This window comes from Ceratotherium simum, chromosome 2 (assembly GCF_057802395.1).
Source record: "Ceratotherium simum simum isolate JZ-2026a chromosome 2, ASM5780239v1, whole genome shotgun sequence".
NCBI lineage: Eukaryota > Metazoa > Chordata > Mammalia > Perissodactyla > Rhinocerotidae > Ceratotherium > Ceratotherium simum.
The window spans coordinates 21,612,232-21,637,266 of record NC_141901.1 but is presented as its reverse complement, the minus strand read 5'-3'; the positions used below and the strand labels follow the sequence as shown (position 1 = coordinate 21,637,266).

General features: G+C 36.9%; 1 protein-coding gene across 1 annotated transcript in view; it reads right to left on the bottom strand.

Moving 5' to 3' along the window:
- Positions 1-25,035, bottom strand: part of PLA2G4A (phospholipase A2 group IVA) — a 149,265-nt gene that overhangs the window by 60,612 nt on the left and 63,618 nt on the right. Inside the window, exons 4-7 of the mRNA XM_004424914.3 lie at positions 21,763-21,911; positions 20,716-20,829; positions 9,581-9,618; positions 5,460-5,601 (exon numbers count right to left, since the gene is read on the bottom strand). Coding sequence (XP_004424971.1) covers positions 5,460-5,601; positions 9,581-9,618; positions 20,716-20,829; positions 21,763-21,911 — 443 coding nt within the window. The remainder of the gene's footprint in view (positions 1-5,459; positions 5,602-9,580; positions 9,619-20,715; positions 20,830-21,762; positions 21,912-25,035) is intronic.

Below are 25,035 nucleotides of genomic sequence, written 5' to 3'. Positions count from 1 at the left end.
CCTAGGTTGCAGTAGAAACTTTTTTTTTGAAAAGGAAAACCTAGGAACACAGGCCAACTGGCCATCTGCACCAATATGCCCCACGTACATTTCTTCTTTTTTTTTTTTGTGAGGAAGATCAGCCCCGAGCTAATATCCATGCCAATCTTCTTTTTACTGAGGAAGACCAGCTCTGAGCTAACATCTAGTGCCAATCCTCCTCCTTTTTACTTTTTCCCCTTTTTCTCCCCAAAGCCCCAGTAGATAGTTGTATGTCATAGTTGCACATCCTTCTAGTTGCTGTATGTGGGACGCGGCCTCAGCATGGTCAGAGAACCGGTGCATCGGTGTGCGCCGGGGATTCGAACCCAGGCCACCAGCAGTGGAGCGCACGCACTTAACCGCTATGCCACGGGCTGGCCCCGCGATGTACATTTCTAATTGAACAGTTCAAACTGTGATCTTTTCACCCAAACCTTTTCCTCAGCCTATTTCTCCTCCCTAACAACCTGATACTGGCGTTCCTCAGTTTTGAGCCCCTGATCTCTCTCTCCAGCTAATTCATCCCCTGGACGCAATGCCAGGCCACTGCCTAAAGCCGTGCCCTGACTCCTACAACAGAAGATTTACTGAGGATCCGCCATGTGCTAGGAGCTATGCCAGGTGCTGGGAGTATAAAGGTGAATAACACAGACACCGTCCTGGTCCTTGTGAAGCTTACATTCTAGTGGAGAAAATAGACGTTAAATGAATATTTGTACGAGTATTTTTAAAGCACAATTGCGGTAAATGCTGAGAAGATAATGAGCATATTTGTACCATAAGAGAATATAACTGAGAGACCTAACTTGGACTTGGGGGAGGGAGGGAGGAGTTAATGAGGGAGAGAGTCTCAGAAGAAGTGACACGGGTCCTGATTAAAGCATGGGAGGGTGTTAGTGAACTGAAAGGGGAGTGGGGTGAGAGAGAGGTGGGACAGGAGAAGCATACTGCATAAGAAGAAACAGTGCGCGCAGGAGCGCCAACTGGGAAAGGGTTCTGTGGAGACATGGAACTAAGAGGCACCCAGTGTGTGTGTGGTGGGGGCGGGGGGGAGGGAGTTGGCACATTTGGGATGAACTGGCAAAAAATGCAGCTGGAGAGAATCTATGGGTCCAAGATCCTAAGAGCAACCGAAGGATTGTAAGCTCGGGTTTGATAGAATCAGATGTATGTTTTTAAAAGATCACTCAATTCAGTGTGATCAGAAAGTGGGGAGAGGAAGGACAGACGTAAGTAGAACTATAGAGAAGAGAGAGGATTTTGTGTCGAGGGTTAGACAGTCTGTGGTTAAGACGTGAGGAATACAAGCGAAAAAATCAAGTAGGTGCATAGATATTCAGGTCTGAAGCTCAGAAGAGAGGTTCTAAGTTGTGGCTATACATGTGAAAGTTTTTAGCACACAGTGTTGGGTGACATTATGGAAGGGAGAGAAAATTCTAAGAGTGCAGAAAGAGGAGAAAGAGGGCCTGGGGATGAGTTTTGAAGAACTATTATATTTAAATAATGCGCCGAGGAAGAAGATCTAGTAAAGGGAACCAAAGAGGCACGATGAAACCAAAAAGAAGGTAGTAAGTGAAGAGTAGAGAATGTTTCAAAAAGTAGGGAGACATTTGTCACTTGCAGCTACAGGGTCAGGTAAGATAGGGCCAGACGACCCTTGGCATTTATTAGTACCGGTGACTAGCGGAGCAGCCGCAGTAGAATGATGAGGGCAGAAGCCTGAGGAAAGTGAGGAAGTAGCATGAGATTGTGTAGAAAACTTGGGAGAAGTTTGTCTGTGAAGATAAGGAGAGAAAGAGAGCAGAAGAGAAAAGAGAATGTACATTCCAGGGAGATGTTTTTTGTTCCTTTTTTTCTCTTTGTTTCGGAGTTTAGAGCATGTTTATATTTTTACAGGAAAAATTTACACAGAGGTAGAGGCAGACATTAAAGGTGATGAGTGGCCCTGGGTGGACTGGACAATTGAGGTACTGGTGTTCCCCATTGGGGGTTGCAATCCATATCTGACGTGAAAGAAAAGGGCTGTTTCATCCACTGAACTCAGAGGGAAGTGGCGAAGGACAGGCATAGGTTATGGAGTACGTCAGTCCTATGGCAAGGAAAGAAGGATTTTCATCCGATGAGTTATTTTCTCTTTGATTAGGAAGCAAGTCTATCAGTTGTGAGGGGAGCAGAAGATGGATTAGCAGTGGGGAGTGAAGGAAGTAATTGTTGCCAATAACTGGAGAGCTGCAAGTCAGGGAAACACTGCGATTGCAAGACAGGATCTCCCAAATGAAGTTGATGGCCACGAATTTACAGAGGTTTCTGTTTCCTCCTTTTTCTTCTAGCAAACTCATTCCTCAAGGCCTGGCTGATAGTTTTCCCCTCAAGGAGGACTTCTCATCATAGGGGAGGAAAAAGCTTTTGCCAACTCTCTTCAAGTCCCTGGCTGGGTCTAAAAAATAAAGTGTCGAAGAGAGATTAACAGGAGAACAGCATACAAATTTATTTAAGTTTTACATGACATGAAGCCTTCATAAGGAAATGAAGACCTGAGTATTTTTATGCTAGGTTTGATGAAGAGTGGAAAGTCGTGTAGAAATGTAGGTCAGAGAGTATGAGGTAAGATATTAGACTGGAGGAAATTTAGCAAGGCCTGTGTGTTCAGATTTGTTTTGGAGACAAGGATGCTCCTTTTCTCCAGGTATAGGGAGGGCATCTCGCACATGAGGGTCTTATGACCTCAGGGGAGAAGGGTGAGGGAAAGTCAGAGAGACCTTCCTGCTTCTGCTGTTTTCTCAAACACCTTCAGCTTAAAACATTCAATACACCAAGGTGCTATGTCTTGGGGTGGTGTGTCCTGAACTCCATCACCATCGTCTCTACTACAGAGAGGAGAGAGAGAGTGGGGTAGGTGCTGCAAGCTCATGTGTGCTTCCATTCACATCTCTCTCTCTCTCTTTTTTTTTTCTTTGAGGAAGATTAACCCGGAGCTAACATTTTAAGTGAATATATTTTTTGCTGAAGAAGATTGGCCCTGGGCTAACATCCATGCCCTCCTCTACTTTATATGTGACGCCACCACAGCATGGCTTGATAAGCAGTGCATAGGTCTGCACCTGGGATCCGAACCTGTGAACCCTGGGCCTCCGAAGTGGAGCGCGTGAGCTCAATTGCTATGCCATCTGGCCGGCCCCCACACCTCTTTTATAAAGAACTTAATACATCACTGTTTCATCTGCTTAAATGTCTTTCTCCCCACTAGGCTTTAACCTCACCAAAGAAAGTGACTGTTCAGTATTAACCATTTCAGCTTTATTCATCTCCAATTCCTAGCACAGTGTCTCAAGAAATGGCAAATGGCAGAAATGAAAAGAACTTGAAATATTATTTCTCTGCTCCAAGTGTATAACAATACTAAACAAGGATGGGGACAAAAAGAAGATTGTAGAACTGCTGCTGAAAGGCTTACTATAGGTAAAAAACAAAACCAAAAAAACTTCCCAGGAAGCTAGAAACAGAAACTAACACGTAGAGAAGGAAATGTCTTCAAGGACTAATTAACCTGAGCCCATAATCGACCTCAAGTGCTGCCAGGGATCTGTAGAGTGACAAGCAAGAGGCAGGATTGAAGAGAATTCTCTGTCTTTATTTCAGTAGAAACTTCAATGGAGGTTCCTCTTCTCCTCCTTCCTTTTAGCAAAAATTCTCCATGAGCAACATTTTACCTTACAGTCTGCTTCCATAATAACAAAATTCACTCCAGCAGCAGCAGACTGGCTTTCCACACCACACCCACCTAAAAACACATTTGGAGGGGCCAGCCTGGTGGTGTACTGGTTAAGGTCACGCTCTCCGCTTCAGAAGCCTGGGATTTGCAGGTTCGGATCCCGGGAGCGGACATACACACTGCTCATCAAGCCATGTTGTGGTGGTGTCTCACATACAAAATAGAGGAAGACTGACACAGATGTTAGCTCATCGACAATCTTCTTCAAGCAAAAAGAGGAAGATTGGCAACAGATGTTAGCTCAGGGCCAATCTTCCTCACACACACAAAAAAACACATTTGGAAATCTGTAATCACATGTGGGGCACGGGTGCCCATCTGGCTCCCTTACTCAGAATTTATGTCTCATTTTCAACTATATTTTGCCCTTAATTTACAATGAGGAATCCTTGGTCTGTGTGTGCACGTATGGGAGCGTGTACATCTATATACATATTTACTTATGCATTTAATGAAAATATAATTTTTCTAAAAACAATGTTCACTTAAAATATTCAATTAACTGAAAAGCTCAAAGAAATAAGTAAAAAATTACCTGATATACCACTAGAAAGAAATTTCATCATTATCATTTGATGAGTATCATTGCAGCAATTTATTTTTTAAATTTTTTTTATTAAGGTATAATTGACATATAACATTATATTAGTTTCAAGTGTACAACATAATGATTCAATATTTGTTTATATTGTGAAATGATCACCACAGTAAGTCTAGTTAACATCCATCCCTCCATAAATAGTTAAAAAAAATTTTTTTCTTGTGGTAAGGACTTTTAAGATCTACTCTCCTAGCAACTTTCAAACATGCAAATATGCAGTATTATTAACTATAGCAGCAATTTATTTTTATAGATTTCAGGTGGAAGGATAGACCAATAGATTATTGGATGGATGGGTGGATGGATGGATAGATGGATGGGCAGGTAGGAAGACAGATGATTGATTGATAGATAGAACGGTGAAGGGATAAATAAATGGATAAATAACCAACTAGATTATATAATACAAGTTATGAATAATAAATGTCATTTATTTTACTAGAATTTAAGTGATGAAAAAGAAGTTAAATCACAATTGAAGGGTTATATTCAATATTTATTCACAGAAGTATTTTAAGATCTCTTTATAATTAGGGTTATGAAAAACAACAAAATGTGGAGGTCATTATTTTTGACTATTTGGTGAACTTTGGATAATACTATGAAATATTAAATCTGCTATGAAATATTAAGAATTTGGAACATTTCCTTTTATCTCCCCTATGCACAGCTACCTATTTTTGATAATTGTGTTATCATTAACAAGATTTATAACATTTTCTTCTTGTTCAGTAATGATAATTCCTACAGTTGTTTAATCTTGGTCTATATTAAAATTAATTCAATGATCCTTTTATATCTGAGGCTAGAATTCTACTAATGAAATGAATTTTTGTGTGCCTATGCCTCTTTTAAAAACAATATCTGATAAATATTACCAAATATGGGAAGCATTTGTGATGATTTTCCTCAAAGAGTTTCCATTTATAAAACACTTATCTTATCTTAGAAAGCTAGGGAACTAATGCTCAATCTCAATAGTTCCATATTTGGGTGAAATTTGGGAGAAATTACAGACAAAATTATTATTAAATTGCAATGACATTTGAAAAATGTCCAACTCACATCACGTGTCGAATACAAGCCTTCACTCTTCTTTGGACCCAGGAGTTTCTTCATGTTTTCCTTTATGTTTTCTTTTCTCTGTTGTCTGAAAGCTTTCTCCTGATCACACAGAGCCATACTAAATCGGAGGTCTGGGGCTGAACTGTATATAAAACAGACAGTCATGAGCCAGCGTCCCAGGTAGCCTTGTTCTACATCATCCAGTCCCTGCCAGTCCCTGGTAGCTACACTGATACATGCTCATGGCTTCCCTCAAGCCATTTCCTAGGAGGAAACGGGAGTCAAAATGATGGCTATCTTAAAGCAACATGTCCCAAGGTGTGTTTTCAGAAAACAAGGAGTATGAGATGTTTTAGGAAAAACAAACAACACCTGATCAATTGCATATTATGACAGTAAAGACTTTGGGAAGTGCTTCAGAAAAGAAACCTGTTTAGATCTGTTTGGCACAGTATTTCCCAAACTTAACCTGATCAAGAATTCCTTCCCCTGACCCTCCATCCCCCACCACTCCAACAGCATAACACTAATATCCCAAAGAGTCTGTGTCCTAAGGAGCATACTTGCAGAAGTACCGTCTTAATAAATTGCCTTGTCTAATGGATGTCCCCCTGTGACAAAGAAAGGAACTTCTAATGGTAGAACTTTAGAAAACCACAAATCAGTTTATGAATGGACGATTTCAGAACCCTTAAATTATATACCCTTCCTTTCTAATAACGGTAGCAGCAATTCCTCAGATACATCTACCATGCCAGAAACCACAATAGGTATTATATATGTATCACTGCAACAAGAATACGAGTATATATTATACGTGATTAAACAATATATTACTTTTACAACTCCATATTATAAATCAAAAACACTGAAGCTCTGAGAGCTTAGGATCACAGAGCAAATATGTGACGTACTTTCCACCATGCAACAATGCCTCCCAAACAAGACAGGTCCTAATGCTGAATTCTAAAACCAGCTACTGAATTTAAAAATAGTAAAAAAATTAAAAAAACACACAAAACCTAGCAATCTATGTTGTGATGTGAATAAATCCAAAATGTAGAAGGCAAGACTATCACTAATAAAATATTGTCTCTTTACCATTCATAAAAGTAAGTCCTTTCCTTCAGAGTGAATTAAATTTAAGTTTCATTTCTGTTAATTCAGTATATTTCTTCCTTGTAAAATACAGAACAAGAGAAGAGACTGCAAAGCCTCTGGACTATGTACCCTATAATGATTTTTGATCATTACAAATAATATTTTAATTACTACTTCCCAAAGGACAAATATAGATAACTCACAAAAGAGCAAATATGATTAATAATGGAAAATAAAAGAATAAACATTTAATTTCACTAGCAAAAGTCAAAAATACTATTATTATTAAATTAATATTTTTAAAAAATATTTTAAATATCTATTTTCCAGTACTAAAAAAGGTACAGTAACACGATTATAATACATTCATTTTGAGAATGTAAATTTACAAAACACTTTTGAAAAGTGATTAGGCAATGAGCACCAAACATAATTAAAATGTATATTCCCTTTGACTGAGTAATTCTATTTCTGGATATACTTTAAGGAAAGTAACTAAATTTTGAAAAGATTATTTAACCATATTATCCAATAACAAGAAAATGGTCATTAAATTATAGTATATCAAAGCATTGATTACACAGATATTAAACTTGATTATTACGAAGATTATGTAACAAGATGGGAAAAGAGTAAGATAGTGAATTAGCATTTTTTTAAGTCAAGTGTTAGGGTAAGCTCTTTTTCAAATATTTATTACAATACATTACATTGAGTATCTTCTAACCACTTTAAGAAATAAAAATCTCACCTGCACATTTGTCTCTGTGAATCCTATTCAATTTTATTTCCTGTTCTGCTCCTCAGAGGTAACCACTACCTTAAATTTGCTCTTTATTATTCCAATGTATTTGTTTATAATTTTACAATATATATTTATGTCTCTAATTAATATATAGAATCACTTTACAGGTTTTTAATTTTTTATGAATGCTATCGACTGTACCTATTCTGCAAAATTATTTTTTTACATTGAACACTTTGTTTTTAAGATTTATCTCTGTTTACATAAATAGAATGAATACAAACATTTTTACCAGCATGGAGTATTTTTATTATATGATGACAGCATAGTTTATTTATGCATGAACATTGAGGTTGCTTCCAATTTTTTTTAGCTATTACAAACAGTACCTCTATGAACATTTGATGTACATGTGGAAAAGATTCTTATGATATATGCTCTTTAGAAAGAACATCTCACTAAGTCATCACAATAGATATGCTTATAAAGTACTCTTTTCTGTTTTACAAATGAGTAAAAAAGTAATTAGAAATCTTTCAAACATTAACATAATTAGCAAGTAGTAGATTTAAATCCAGGACTTCTCATTCTAGAACTCATGTTCCATGTAATACACTATGCTGATCACTATCTTACATTAACAGAGCACGAACATAGATGTTTAGAAGATATCAGTACAAAAGTATCTAAAATAAAATTCAAAAAATGTTGAGTAATTTTATAAAAATAGTAACAGAATGGTTGTATGAATGTATAAATGTATAAATGAAGTATGGTTCATTTATTTGTTCTATGCATTATCTTTAATTAATCTTCTTTCTTGATTTTATTTTATATTTAATAAAAGACATTCCATGGAAAATTGAATTTTTCTTTTAAGAACATTTCCATTTTAGAGTCAAGACAAATTAACATATAAAAATAGAGTTTGATTAAAATTCAGTATAAATATATAGTAAATTTATTCTGAGTATATGTACTTTTTTTTTTTTTTTTTTTGCTGAGGAAGAGTCACCCTGAGCTAACATCTGTGCCAATCTTCCTCTATTTTGTATGTGGGACACTGCCACAGCATGGCCGCCACCGAGTGGTATAGGTCAGCGCCCAGGAACTGAACCTCAGCTGCTGAAGTGGAAAGCAGCAAACTTAATGACTATGCCACAGACCTGGCCCCATGTACATTATTTAGCTGAGGTTTTTCCTACATTTTTTGATAACTGTGCTTTGTCAATGCCAATTTCTTTTACACAATATGGTCGTAACTACATCACTGAAGAACATTTCCCATTAAAACAAACAGCATTACTTTCAAAGTCAAATAACAAAAATATTTCTAATCTCATGCCAAAATATACCATTTTTAAGCAAGAATCAATGCAACGTAAAATAACACAAGTCAATAACTTGGACTGTCCTTTGATACTTCCTGATATACACTGAGAGGCAGTGGTAATTTACACAATAATTTACTAAGTTGTATCAACATGTTCTGGGGATCAAAATAACAGAAAGAAATACCTAAACCCAATGTCAATGTATCCATCATCATTCATTTGGCAAATCACGAGATATGAGGATGTTACACTAATTTACGTGGTGTTTGCGTAAATAAAATGTGTGTACTAGTAACTTTAGTTGAACCCACTTTAACAGGGAAGTTGAAGGCGACACAAAAAGGTTGAGGGAGGTGGGACCCACCAGACTCAGCGTTAGGTCAGAGATCTGCTAATTCTCAAGAAAGGCCTCACTCCCCTAAGACTCATCATTTGAAAATAAATAAATGATTTTCCAACATTCACCTTTGGAGGCCACTTTGAAAGAGCAACATGGTTTGTGGAACTTTACCATTCGTAGTCCTGCTGATCACTATGAACAAAAAGTCTCAATTTTCAGTTTTTTCTCTTTACAGTTTCCTGTTTATGTCCACTTTCGTGTTTTTGAATATATATCTGAATCAACAGTGGAAAATAGGCTTAAATAACTGTATTCATTTCTATGGAAATAGATATATAAATTGAAGGAGGACTCTTTCTAAAAGCCCATATTCTGACATCTATATTTAACCACCAAACTACTGGAAAATTAAGCAAAGAATATTAGATTTTTTTTTAATGTTATAGCTATCAGAAGAGAGCTAACAAAAATGAAAGTACATTTAATGCAATTTTTAATATTCAAAGCTGTCAGAATTATTTCATATATTAAAAGTATACTCTTAAAATAAGTCAGTGGATCACTCACAATATTTTCCATCCAACAAAATAAATACACTTACCAAACTTCAAGAGACATTTCCAGAATCATTTCAGTGACCTAAAACAGATATATTGTCAGATTAGGTCATAAAATGGATGTGTGTTATATATAATGCAAACAGAGTCAAAATAATTTTTGAGTGCCAGATTACTTTTAATCTAAAAAAAAACCCTAAAGTTAAAAGTAACATAGCTCCATGAAGACCCTAAATTACAGGTGTATTTCAATAAATAATTTTTTTGCTATTTTTCATATGTCTACTTAATAAGTCATTTTAGCAAACATAAGAATTGCCTCTGCACTGTTGTTTTCCTCCTTCACTAAAAGGAGTTAGTTCAGTTCCACAATCATTATTCAGGAAACATAAAAATTGCCTGAAATCTAAAAACCTCAAAGATATTGTGTCTATTATTCAGGAGCTGCCCCTGGGCCTCAAAATCAGAGGCCGAAATGGCCGGGAGGTTAAAGAAAACCTGGCTGAATATTCACACGTGTGACAAGTGTGGGCTGCAGTAAACTGGAGACGGAACATCTACCCATGGTGGGCAGCAGGACCCTGGCGGAAACCAAGTGTGGTCAGCTCAAAAACATCTGCAAACGGGATGTGAGGCTCAGGTTTTTACTTTTTCAACACTACGTGGGTCAACCAAACTTAGAGCTGGACCCCATCATGTCAATGGGCCAATTTTTCTTTAATGGAAAAGAAAGTGATTAATATCCAGAAAGAAAAAAGGATATTAAAAGGTGTCTCTTCAGAGACTATAAATCTGTTGGATAGAAAGATCTTTTCAATACTATCCCTGCCATTAGTTATGAATAATGTATCTTTAAATTGTTATGAGACCCAAATGAGAAAATGTTTTGCACGCTGCTACATAATTGTAAGATGGTGCTATTATTTTTATTATATCAGTTACCATAAGAATATAGTTAGAGTGAACTTGTTCAATATCTTCAAATACAATAGAACTAGGATATGGCCCTTAAAATGTGGAGAGGATATTTTTAGAACCAACATAAAATACTATAGATTATTGGCTTTGATTTCTTTTCGTGTTCAGGGATGGAAAAAAACAAACTAGAAGGAGCTTTCCAAAAGGTTAAAATAAGTTCATGGATAATTCTCAGTACTGAATTTTATGAGTAAGAAAAAGGTATTGAAACCATCTGTACAAAAATTTGCCTCTCCCACTAAACTGCAAGCTCTGTTGTATATAGGTCTGTATTACTAGTTCATAGCACAGTATTTGGCATACAATAGACAATCAAAAAATATTTGTTGAATTACTGTGCATATGTGTGTGACAGGGAGCATATCAGACAATCTTTTCCTGTCAAGAAACACCTCACTGCTACTAGAGATAAAATCATGGGCTGGTCAGACCCAGACAGCAGTTCCCATAGAATTCCGTGAACCTTTATTCATCAAAGCAGCATATAAATGTTACTTTGAAGTTAATAAAATAATCAGGACTACCAATACAAATAGAATTGTACGTGCCCAGATGAATCATAGTTCAATGTAAGTCAAAAAGGTGATTGGCTTCTAAACAATTAATTTAGAAATGCTGTCTATCCTATCAGTGAAAGCACTGCTCACGTTATGTCTATTCCACATTTGAAAATTTCAAATGGAGTCTTTCCCAAAGAGAGTTTGTAGAACATTTTATATTGAAAGAAGTTACACGAGATACTTAGTAAGAAAAAAAAGGCATGGGTAAAACATGGTCTGTTTTTTTTTCAAAAAAAAAAAAAAAGAAAAAACAGGAAAGCTACTATTAAAATGAGACAAGATTTACTGTTTTTATCTCCAGAGGGCAGAAGCACCATGAGAGAATGGAAATTAAAAGAACAATATTACTACTCAATATGGAGTTTTCTAACAAATGGAAGGATTTAAGGTTGGAACGGGCAGCAAGTGTTCAGGAAAAAGCTGGTTTCCCATCTGGCAGGTCCCTAACCAATTTATATATTAAAATATTCAACGCCTGAATATATTTACTGCCTACATTCTACATGTCCCTTCTACATCCATGTACAACATTTCTTGGCTAAGACATTCATGATCCTAGACAGATGGATAAGACTCTTTAAATAAAGGCACAATGAGAGAAGAGAAGACACCGGATTTTTCTACCATTTGGAATATTACAGAATGTGTTGCCCTGGTTCTTGTCACAAGTATTGGGATCCTCACTTCCACATGTTGCCCAAGTGGATCACCCACAACCAGGAGGAAATTTTAAACTCTCCCACATGCGCTGCGTTCAGACACGCTATGAAGACTGACATTCACAATCTCTCTGTTCCTCTCACCTGGAACATGTCATTCAGACAAAACAGCCACAAAAATATGTACTTCCTGTGAGGCATTAAACAATTATTGTAAACTCCTTCCCACACACTTTATAAAGCACTCTGCGTTACAGTCTTTCAGGTTGCTTGCATTATCAAGGCAATGAGAAGGAAAGGTAACCTCATCTCCCAGCTTTCCCCAGCCCTCTAATACTTAGCTAGGAACGAGAACAAGTGAGAACTCCACCTCTTCTAGGAATTATAAGTGGGAGAAGTGGACTGTACTCACTGTACATTCTTGTGGAAAACAACAATCTACTCTCTGAATTCCACAATGGAAAGCGATTTTAGATGCTCACAATGGAAGATGTTCAGTTGGAGGAGGAGGAGGGAAACTAGAGGACAGAAACTATTTTAAAAAAAGTCATTTCAGACTTAAAAATAATTTAAAAAGTGGGGCTGGCCTGGTGGCATAGTGGTTCCACTTTGGCGGCCCGGAATTTGCTGGTTCAGATCCTGGGCGTGGACCTGCTCACCACTCATCAACCCATGCTGAGGGGGCAACCCACATAGAAGAACTAGAAGGACCTACAACTAAGATATACAACTATGTACTGGGGCTTTGGGGAATAAAAAGAAAAAAGGGAGATTGGCAACAGATGTTAGCTCAGGGCCAATCTTCCTCAAAAAAAAAAAAAGAAAAAATGCATCAGCAAAAATAATATCAAAAGTATCTAACGCACTAATCCTCTTGCAAACTTTCCAGGGTCATTATGAAATAATAAAGCTAAAACAATAAGCATAGTGCCTGGCATTAAGGAGGGCCTCTAAAATCATTATTACAAAAAAGATGCACACAGTCAAATAATTTTAAAGTTAAGAATCTATCCTATTAGTAAAGAGCTCTTCAAATATGCCATACCTTCTCTTATTAATATACTCCAGTATTTACAACCTTTACTTTCAATAAAACATTATTTTGAATTCTGATCCCTCTTGAGTCAATTTACTCTTTTTTTCTTTCTTGGTAGAAGTAAACAGCAACTAATCACCATGTTGATTCAAAATCATTTACATCTTTCAAGAGAATTACATAATATTTTCTGCTTTATCTGTATTTATTTGACATGTACAAGATAAAAATAAAATTACATTAAAAAAATTAGGGTCACTTTTACTAAGAATCATGTTTCTGTACACTAAACTCCATCCTATGAAGAAGGAACCAGATGTGAGTCTAATAAGGAGACAATTCAAATGAAGAGAGGAAATTACAAATCCGCTATTACAAAGTAGGTCACAGCTAAATAAATTCTGCATGCTTAAAATTGAATGAGACACTGCTAAAATCATTCTTTAAAATATATATGATTTTTTGATAACACTAAAAACTAACTCATTTATTTTTTATTGAGGTATAATTGACATATAATATTTTATTAGCTCTAGGTTTGTAACATGATTCGATATTGTATGTATTGCAAAATGATCATCACAGTAAGTCTAGTTAACATATGATTTCTTAATAAAATAAAATTAGTGTTTACTGCCAGGAATCATCTAATCCATCACCCAAGAATTCAAGATAATTGTGCCCCCCAAAATATTCCCAGAGAGTCTGAAAAGACTTAAAAGATAAAAAAAATACAGTATTTCCCCTGTAGCCATGTTCTGCTCTATCAGAGTTTTCCTCCTTACATCTGACGATAATCTCTCTTTCCTTAATTTAAGGTCCCTTTTCCTTATGTGGACATCAGAAATTCTGAAAAAGCTGTGTAATCATTAGCTATCATACAACAAATCAGATTTCCTACAGCACTACTGCCAAACCAAAATACTATCTCTTTTTTTCCAAATGGGAATCTCTCAGCCTCTCCAGTTTTTCTCTTTTTAAATCTCATTTAGTTTCATTATGCCTGTCTGAGTAGTTCCCAGGTTTTCTGTATTTCCCGTAAGTGCACTCATTTATCCACTCATCCAAAAATGATTCAAGCACCTAATGTGTGTCAGGCTGGGTGTGCCAGGGTAAATAAGCTGAACATGTTCTACTCCCTGATGGAATTGAAGTCCAGTAGAGGACCCCAAGGATATAAGAGAATTCTAAAATGCCCTACAATTTACAACTTAGAAATTGTAGAAGTGCCAAAAATACTCACTTAAGTTTCCATTGTTAGTATCCCAAAATAAAAGTGGATTTTTTCTTAAAGCCAGGAATTCTTTGACCTATGTTTGAACTCTGCTCCACATCAATCTGATGGCATTCACATCTTAGCCAAAGACCTCCCAAATTTCTCACAAAATTATAGAGTTCTCTTGTTTTCCCTCCAAACTCTGCTTCCTCTCATTCTCTGAGCTAAATTGTAGTCTTTGTCTTCACACATCAATACGTAGTTTTCCAATGAAATCATCCTGATACCAATCTGATTCTGAACTCACCATCAAAACTCCCGTTTAAGTTTTGCCCCTCTCTCTTCTATAGAACGACCTCATTGACCTCATTCATGTTCAAGTTGCAATCATGAATAAGTAATAATCAAAGAAAGCAATCGGCCAAAATTAGATACCACAGAAGCCATGAGACAATGGCTATTCTAAAATAATAACACTAACTTCTAAATAAAGATGGCAAATTAAAACACCGTACAATGTAAGCTTAGAGGCTACCTTCCTCAAAGTACTGGCCAAAACAAACTAATTTCATCTAGAGAATAAAGATGTGTAATCTTTCTCTGTTTCACTATGAAAGCTTAGCATTTTCCTGATGCTCTTGAAGTAGGCTACTTTGTTTACACAAAACACAAAATTCTGAAGATACTATATCTTTCCACTTTAAAATGGGATACTATAACTCAAAGTCACACTTGAAATATTCAGTAATGGGTGACCAGAACATTTTTGAACTGTGTTGAAACACATGATCACTAAACTTATAGGCTCTCTCTATATATAAATTCATATAGTTCATTTCGGTCAGTAAGTTCAAATGAATAAGGAAGTTTAATAATCAATCAAGTCAGTTTCATGAAGCACATGACAAATAGTTACATCTGGCCAGTTACAATTATAATGAGAATATCTAATATTTATTTAGTGCTTACCAACCAGGCACTGTTCTAAAACTTTCTAAGCATTAACTCATTTAACCATAACCACAAATCTAAGAGCTAGGTACTATATACAGCTCTGTTTTACAGATGAGGATGCATGGCAAAGAGAAAAAAAAATAACTTGTCCAACATCACACAGTGAACAAGTAGCAGAATCGTGATTCCAACCCAGGCAGTGGCTGGCTGAGTTTGAGCCTGAGGTTGAAAGCAGCAGGTCCCACCCCTTTCTCTCGAACGACAACTCTGATGCTCTCTGAACTTACGACTCTGAGAAACACAGCCTAACCTAGATTGCATAAACGCTAGCTGAAAAACAAAAACTGTGGACCTAGCCCTAAGATTGGCTCCCCTCCACCCCCCAAAAAAAGTTCTAAAATTGAGTTGAGTGATAAATCCCAGTCTCCGGAAGAGCTGGATCCACAGTTTTCCAACTTGAGCTGATTTTCACTACTACTAAGCAATCATTCCATTCAACTCACTGACATACCAAAGCTCTTGCTACATTTATTTTCCTCAAGTCCCCCAGTACCCCTCATCCCTTCGTCACTTTCCACAGAAGTAGTCTGCTAAAGATGAATCAACATTTTTGTTTTCAAAATTAAACATTCTCTGTATCTTTACCTACTAACTTTTTGCTTACTAATATTTCTGAGGAAAAGCCAAATGCTGTTTGCTCTAAATTCCCCATTAACTGGTCAAAAACCTTCCATGTCTCACTGCTGTCTGTAAGATAGCATCCAAATTCCAATATCTTGAATTTGAGCTCTGTTATGGTCTGATCCCAATGTACCTGTTCTTCCTTCACGCACGAACGCTCTGCTCCTGTCACACTTGTCTAGACTCTGTTTCCTGAACACGCTTATCCTTTCTAGTCCCATGACTATGAGCAAAGGCTCAGGCTGTTCTCGCCACCAGAAGAGGCTTCCACCCTTTTAGAGATCCAACCACATCCTTCCTTTAAGGACAAGACTAAGCCATTGATATCTACTGTAACCCACAATGGTCCACTGTAATCCCATCCCCTTTTGCCTCTCAGTCCTCATCTCTTACCACTCTCCCTGCTACTCTTTCTTTGTGTCCAGCTATACTCTCCTCCTTACTGTTACTCAACATGCCAGGCAAACTTCTACTTCAGGAACTTTCTACTCAGAGAATCTTCTGCCTTCAGACATCATCAGAGATGCTTTTCTTAGCCACATTTTGGAAATGCATTTGCAAACCCCTTCACACACATACGCACACTCCCCTCTCCTCCTTGCCTGGTTTATTTAGCACTTGTCACTATCACTATCTCACACAAGTACCTCTTACTTATTTATCTTGCCTCTCGTCTATCTTTCTAAGTAGAATATAAGTTCCACAAGAGTAGGGATTCTTGTTTGTTTTGTTCACTGCTGAATACGTAGTACCTAGAGATTGTCTACCACACACTAGGTGCTCAATAGTTATTTGTGAAATGAATGAATGAACAATTCCTTCTTATAACTCTCATTGTACATACAGCCACACTTAATATTATAATAATGTAAGCACTAATCTCTAATGAGATTATGATTCAGCATAATGATATGCTGAAGTTTTTAGGGGTCAAGCACACTGTTGTCTGCAATTTGTTTTTAAATGCATTAAAAAAGTATGATGGTTTGATGATGGATAGATGGAGAGATATGTGGCAAAGCAAGTACAGTAAAATGTTAATTGTAGAATCTAGCTGCCAGTTATATGGGTATTCAATGTACAAATCTTTCAACTTTTTATATGCTTGAGAATTTTGATAATAAAATTTTGGGAAAAGATATAATGATTTAGAAAGGCCTTCCCTGACTATATAAACCTTAGTTGCCCACCAGCTATTCTCTATCACATCCCTCTGTTTTCTTTGCTTCCTAGTATTTATCACGGGCTGATGTTGTGTTGATTACCCTTTTGCTCTCTGTTGACTATTTACCTTCCCCACTAGAGTGCAAGCTCCCTGGGAACCAGAACATCACCTAGCATGTCCTCTGCTGTTTGCCCGTCACCTAAAATATTGCCTGGAACATAAGTGGTTTAATAAATAACTCCTAGGTATGTAAATCAATGAGTAGATGTCTCAAGATACTGCTTATTGTATTCCTTATCAGTCTATATAGGAAGGTCTACTCTTTTCCAAACAGATTATCGGTCCCTTGAAAATGGAACTTTTTGTAGCTTTCTTAATATTTAGCAAAGTTTTAGGTGCACAAGAAAAGCTCAAATTCTCACATTAAAAAATTAATCTATTGACAGGTTATATAATTTTTAAAGTATATAGTAAAGATTCTTATTATTGCATTATTCTTTTGTTTCCATATCTGTAAAATGGGAAGAATTGAAAACTTTTGGGTGAAAATGGTCAAAAATAAGATATTCTTTCTGCATCACAGAATTTATAAGTTAGAAGGGACCTCAGAAATAAGTTAATCAAAAGCTTCATTTTAGAGATGAAGAAAATCAGACTCAGAGAGAAAGAATGACAACTCAAACATTCTAGAGGGAGATCAGCGACAGACAAAATGAGAGTCCAGGTCTCCCAATTCCCAGTTCCCACCCTGAGTGGGTTGAACAGGCCCTTGGGAATCTGGCATTCTCCATTTGGAGGCTCCGGTTCTTTCTCCAGCTGGCTGCTGGCCACAGAAATCACTCTATGTTGACTCATTATTAACTTTTGGATGACAAAATTTTGAAGGAGTTTTTGCTAATAAAGTCTTCGCTTGAAGTATGTGTTCTCCCTTTGCCAAATCCAAGTGCTTGCTTTACTGTACCAGATTGCCATAATCATCTTCAAGAATTGTTTAAAAACCTCTTCTCCCACGTGATTCCCTCGCAACCTGTTCCCTCTTACAAACTCTGAACATTGTAGAAAGAAGACCGTCCTCCTCTGAAAAATGGAGATTCAGAGACAAGGACAGGCTGGATGGCTGCATAGGGCACGCCACATGATCTGGGGGACAACACGGGGCTCTCCAACCAGCCATCACCCATCTACCTCTCTCCCCACTCCCATCACAGGTCACCAAATCAAAGAACACTTGTTCAAATGAAAACTGCAAAGGATTCTTGAGAACAGAGTAATAAAAAAAGTTGCTTGGCCAACTGTTTTCTCAGGCACACTTAAGAAAATAATTATGTAAGCTACTTTAAATTCAGGAATGTAGAAAGTCTTTTTTAGAGCCCCAGAGGTTACACACCTACCCATAGGAAATGACAGGAGGAGAGGAAATGTATGGTTCCCTACAATATCTTCTCTTACAATCAGTCTTTGTGTCATAGACTGAAGAGCAGAAAAAAATATTAAACTTCGGAAAGGCCAATTCATGCTTACAAAACCCTCAACAAATGTTTATTGAGTACTGATCCTAGCAACATGCCTTTGACCACGTCTAAACAACCCACCCCGCTACTCACCAACATGTACCTGCCAAGCGTGTAACTTGCCATGCCCCAACTTGCTTTCCTTCTTTCAAGGCTCTGGGCCTTTGCAGTTTCTCTTGCCTAGAATGATCATAACTGCTTCTCTGCCTGCTGAAATTCTACTCTTTTCTCAAGGTACAACAACAGCAACAAAAACAAGATTCATATAGTGCTTAATGTGTACCAGACACTGTTGTAGGCACTTGTATGTATGCATACAACTATGTGTGTATAGTATTTATATATATTTCTATAATCAATTATCATTACATATTTAATATCAAATAAATTATATACCTAATAAACATACAACTAATATAGGATCTGTATTTTATATAATAAATATCAAATTATAATTAAATGATTATGTTTAAATATATTTATATGTAACCCACATATTATATATGTATTTATATATATAAATTATAATGACTCCCCTATGAGATATTTTCCCCACTTTACAGATGAGTAAATAGAGGCACAGAGGAGCTAAGTGATTTCCTCATGATGACAAGGGACAGAGCTGAGATTTCAACACCAAAGTGCTTAGCTTCAAATGCCAAGGTGTTAACCACTATGTTCACTGTTTAACCTGTTCAAAATCACCTACTGATACAGAGTCATCCCGGGCCTCCTCTCACAACACAGTCTTTCTTTATTCTGTCTTCCCACTGCACTCTGCACGTACCTCATTGATACTGATCTCGCTGTATGGAGGTGTCTTTTTGCCACATGTATGTATTTCCTTATGTCCACCTCCCTTTCCAACCCGTACCTCACCTCTACCAGCTGAAGATAACTGGGGGGAGAACGTCCTGTACCTTATTCTTCTTCGTATTCCCTGCACAAAACACAATGGCTGATGCATAGTAGATTTCAATGCATGTTTGCAAAAGGAGTTAATGAAATAGCTTTATAAGAGGTCGACAGAAATGTGGGCAGTGTATCTCTTGGCGCTGGATAGAAGACATGTTTCCCGGAGCAGCTGAAGGGATCAGCAGGGAGTGTGTGACCGGAGTGTCCTCAAGGCACCTGGGTGTCTCTGATTGCATGAACTGGTCAGGTAGCCCTTTGGGCTTAAGTTGGTTTCTAAATAGGTATACATTCATTCAATAAATATAAACTATGTGTTAACTCTGTAATTAGGCATGCATAACCAGTATTCTAGTTTCCTGACCTACAGGATTTTAGTTTATGGGGAGAGGGGGAAAATGAAAAATTGAACAGCTTAAGTGATTCAGTCCCAATGAATACCACAGATAATTATCATGGGGGTTCAAAGGAGGAAGTGATCATTTTGGATGGTAACGGTTAGGAAAGGAGGTGAGAGTTAAGACACGGGCAGGTTTGGGTGAGGAAAGAGATTTCGCAAGTCATTCCAAGGATAAGTGAAAACACAGAGTCTCTTCCAACAAGAAGAGTTTAATACATTAACCAGCCTTCTGCATACTGGTCTATCAGTCGTTCACATTTCTCACTGTAAACTACTCAATCTCTTAAAAAATTCAAAATCCAATGTTTGCTCTGCATAAATAATTTTTCTAGGGTTCTATTATTCCTAAATAAATTATTGAAACTTCAGAAATGCAGCAAACCTAAAAATATAGTCACACCTCGCCTGACGACAGGCATACATTCTGAGAAATGCATCATTAGGTATTTTCATCGTTGTGTGAACATCATAGAGTGTGCCTACACAAACCTAAATGGTATAGTTTACTACACACCTGGGACCACAGTCATATATGCGGTCTGTTTTTGACCAAAACGTTATTATGCAGTGTGTATAAAGATAACCAGAACCTCAAGATCCTTTCTAGTGAACTTTCACTGCTTCAGCCCTAATTATTTGAGGATTATTTGAGACAGAAATATCCCTCCATAGAGGCTTAATTTATTACTACACATATAATTTTGGAATAACTTGGATGTTCCAACAGTTTTCTTTGACTTCACTCATTCGTTCTCTCTCTCTCTGCCATTCCTCTCAGATTTTACACCTCCCTGTATCTTTCCAAATGTTTGTGGCAGACCCGCCAGTGGGGTCCAAACCACTGCTTAATCCTAGTGTTACCATTCGGAGCAACAAAAGAGATTAATGTCTCTGTGGTATTTAGTGAAATACCTCAACCAAAGTTTATAGATATCGGAATAATAAAAGATTAGGAGAAGAAGTACAAGGAAAATAACATTTTCCCTTTAAAAAACAAAACATTCTCATGAATAAAGAAATAAAATTCCCAAACATTAAACCCAACCCTCCAGAACAATAGATTTTATCTGACATAAGGTTGAAAAATAATTCTGTTGTGTTACTTACTCGGTTGAAAATAAAAGGAACTTCTTTCTTCTCTCCCACTTTCATAGACGATATAGGAAAGGTTGCTGTCCCCAGAGTTTCATCCATGACATAATTGGCATCCATTAACGTAATCTAGAGAGTAAAGGGCAGAGCACAAGTATAAAATTTCCCTTGGATCTTTGGAAAACTCAAGTCTCTACCACATTTAAAAAATAAAAAATCTCAAATGATGTTTAACAGTCATTTGAGATCTTCAATATTCAACCAGTAATGAGACTTTGTCTTTTCTTTCTGAACCCCATTCACTACTAAAATAACAATAAATTTTTTCATTATTGTGTTTTCGAAAATAGAACTTTATCCTCTCTTAGAGGAAATGCTATTTTGGAATATGAGAAAGAAATTAACATAGAAAATTCATGCAACTATTTTGGGAAAGATCTATTTAGGGGCTGGCCCCATGGCTTAGCAGTTAAGTGCACGCTCTCCACTACTGGCGGCCCAGGTTCGGATCCCGGGCGCGCACTGATGCACCGCTTGTCCGGCCATGCTGAGGCGGCGTCCCACATACAGCAACTAGAAGGATGTGCAACTATGACATACAACTATCTACTGGGGCTTTGGGGAGGAAAAGGGGAAAAAAGGAGGACGATTGGCATGGATGTTAGCTCAGGGCTGATCTTCCTCAAAAAAAAAAAAAGATCTATTTCAAGTTATTTCAAAGTTAACTGTTTTAACTTTAAGTTAATAAAGTTGACTTATTTTAAAGTCATAATCAATTGACAATACTTTTATTCTATTGTACATGGCTCCTCCTCTTTATAACAGAAAATATGCTTTCTCCAAAGCACGTGGGGAGGATGCAGATTCTTCCCAGCCCTACCTAACTCTTGCATTTCCCATTGGACACTCACATAACTTGATGTGCACCATCTAGTCTACCATGTTGCCTACTGGACTCCAACTACATCTAACTGAGGAGAAAGAAGGCAGTAAGGAGACAAACTCAAGTATCAACCTCAAACTAATGATGACCATCCAACAGTCTCCACATGATTCACTTACCTCCAAAACATTTTCCTGATTAGGATCCAAAATAAATTCAAAGGTCTCATTCCACACAGGGTTTATGTTATTATTGAAATGTCTTGTTCTCTTCCTGCTGTCAGGGGTTGAGGAGATGAAAAGTTCCACATAGGGATCTGGAGTGTCAACTATAAAAAGTAAACACACGTGAGAAGGAGGCAAAAATGTGATTCATAGTTCCTAATTTATTTTTATTAGTATGTGTTGTCAGGTTACTTTCAATGAATCTGCAGTAACGTATTCAAAATGTCTGAGACAAGATAACGTACAATAGAAAAATATTATAAATTATATACTTTTTATATATTTTGTTCCTGCCCTTCATAATAGTCCTGTGTGAGAAAATCATTTATTAGGTGATTTATTCAGAATTCCTCTGTCCACCTACAGGGCACATTCACTGCAGTCAACATCTCAGTCTAACTACTAGACAATGATAGCAATCTCACCCAGCTAACTACAGCATAACCTTCACTCCAGGACTATGATGGTGACAAGATCATGGGTTCAGGATCATGATGCTTGTCTATATTAGAAAAATTATGCTAATTACTGTATTTGACAAACAAAATAATAAAAGTCAGTGTGAAATAAATATTGTTTGCAGTTATTGGGTTGCCTTGTATGGTTGTACTGGTTGTATACTGAACAACCCAAAGGGGTGACATTTATATTAGTAGTCAACATATATTTCTGAATTTATTATGGCAGTATTCATTCAGATGGAAGTGAGTGTCTCAAGAAGGTGACAGCTTTTTCTATTGCACATAAAGGCCTACTTGAATCAGGGCATGATATGTGTAAAATGTAGTCCCCTTATCAGTGGGAGATATGTTCCAAGATCCTTAGTGGATGCCTGAAACTGCAGATAGTACTGAACCCTACATATATTGTTTTTTCCTATACATATGTACCTATGATAAAGTGTAATTTATAAATTAGGCACAGTAAGAGATTGACAACAATAACTAATAATAAAATAGAATAATTACAACAATACGCTATAATAAAAGTTTCCATAGATCTTAGGATCCTCAGCATACGATTTATTTTCTTTCCTTTTTAAGTCTAGAACTTCCACCTCTTCACATAAAGGAAGCACTTTACAGCTTCTATTTGGAGTATCTGAATTGCCAGCATCACTACTCTAGCTCTTTGAGGCCATTATTAAGTAAAATAAGGGTTACTTGAACACAAGCACTGCGATACCGGGACAGTTGATCTGATAACCAAGACAGCTTCTAAGTGACTAACGGCGAGTAGTGTACACAGCGCGGATATGCTGGGATGAGTCACGTCCCAGGGTGGGGCGGAGCAGAAAGGCACCGGGATTTTATCACGCTACTCAGCACAGCATGATATTTAAAACTTATGAATTATTTATTTCTGGAATTTTCCATTTAATGTTTTCAGAGCGTGGTTGATCATGGGTACCTGAAACTGCTAATAAGGGGGGACTACTGTAGAAAAAAACAACTGCAAATAAAGAAAGTATTTAAATTTCCTCCCACTATATATTCACTTAACAACAAGCAACTGACCCCGAGCAGTAGAAATATTGATCACTCTCTCTTTGGAGGTTCCACTGAATCCTTCATCTTCTTATAGCATTACACACACTATATTTTATGGATGAAATTATACATCCATCTGTCTTTTGCTACAAGACTATCAACAACCTGAGGGCAGGAATCAAGTCTTACTCATCTTTATATCTTCAGAACTTAGCAACTCGCACAATATTTAAGGTCTCCTAACTTAAAGACTTGACTTTTCTCTTTAACACATCCTTTCCCATGTGGCCATTATAATTCATAACCGCAAAAACCAGTAACTGAGTAATGACTGTTAGGGTCTCTGTTAAGAACTATTATACACACTAGTCTCATTCAAATCTCACAACAGCACTGTATGGTAAGTACTTTATTTTAGTGTTGAGGCAACGGGAAATGAGAGATTTTAAATAATCTGCCCAATATCACACAGCTAGTAAGTATCAGAGCAAGATCTGACTGCAGCAATCATTCTCAATGACCTCGTGATTCTAAGCACTAAAGATGAGATCATAAGGTATGGATTGCTATGGAAAGAGGAGCTGGACTTAGACTTTTGGAGAAGAGGGAGAAGGGAGAGAGGGAGGGAGAGAGAGAGAGAGGAGTGGTGCAGAGGTCCACACAAAAAGATACAAAAATTGAAAACTAAGGAAAAGCAAAAATAATAGTTCTGAAATGATTGGTTTTCAAAGAAAACTTTTTAAAAAATGTACTTTGTCCTTCAACAAGAGTTATGATCATCAACTAAGTTAATATATATCCTTCACTTAATTTTTGAACACTGCTTATAGCTCTTCTATGTGGTCATCAGACTGTAAGTGTGCTTTTTTTACTGTCAAGTGGGAAGATCTACAAATGAGGTATAAGCATTTGGAAAAGTCTTTTATTTAATTTTCCCACTTGGAGTTTATGCATCGTTGGTCAAGGGCAGCTGAGTCTCAAATGTGAGAGTGTAGTATGAATGCCTAGATTTCTGGTTAAAAACACAGACCCCTGACCCTCATCCCCTAAGACCCAGAATCGGTAGATTTTTCATGGAACTAGAGATCTGCATTTTTAAACAAATATTCTAACTGATACTGAGGTAGGTCATATTTTGTTCACACTTTTGATATCCTATTTTAGAGAAAATGAAATAGTTATTGCAATTACATTTATTTATTTTTATTGAGATATAATTGACATGTAACATTGTGTAAGTGTAAATGTACAATGTGTTGGTTTGATACATTTATATATTACAATTTCTAACTCAATGCTTATATCTCTCAATGGGACCATGGGGGACAAATTAGAAAACAAAAAGACTGAGCAGGAAGGGTGGCCAGGGGAAATGGGCCAAAGAAGAGAAGGACATGCTACAAGGGGACTCTACCCACCTCCTCAACCAGGGGATGATTGTTCCTCTTCCTTAACCATATTCCTGCTATCCTCCCAGTGCTCAGGGTTGCAAACTGCAAATAAAACTACATGTCTAGAACAGCAGGTGGCCGAAGATTATAAAGAAAAATATTTTTCCTCTTTTGTGTAGAAATAAGTATGTGATTTTAAGGGGAATATTCAATTGGCACTTCACATTAAAATGTACAAAAATGTTGCCCTGCATCATTCCATAGGGTTGGTTCTTTCTCATGGGGCTAATGCTCTTTTTTATCTTTCTCCGAAATATTAGAAAACACAAAATCAAGCAAAAACCAAT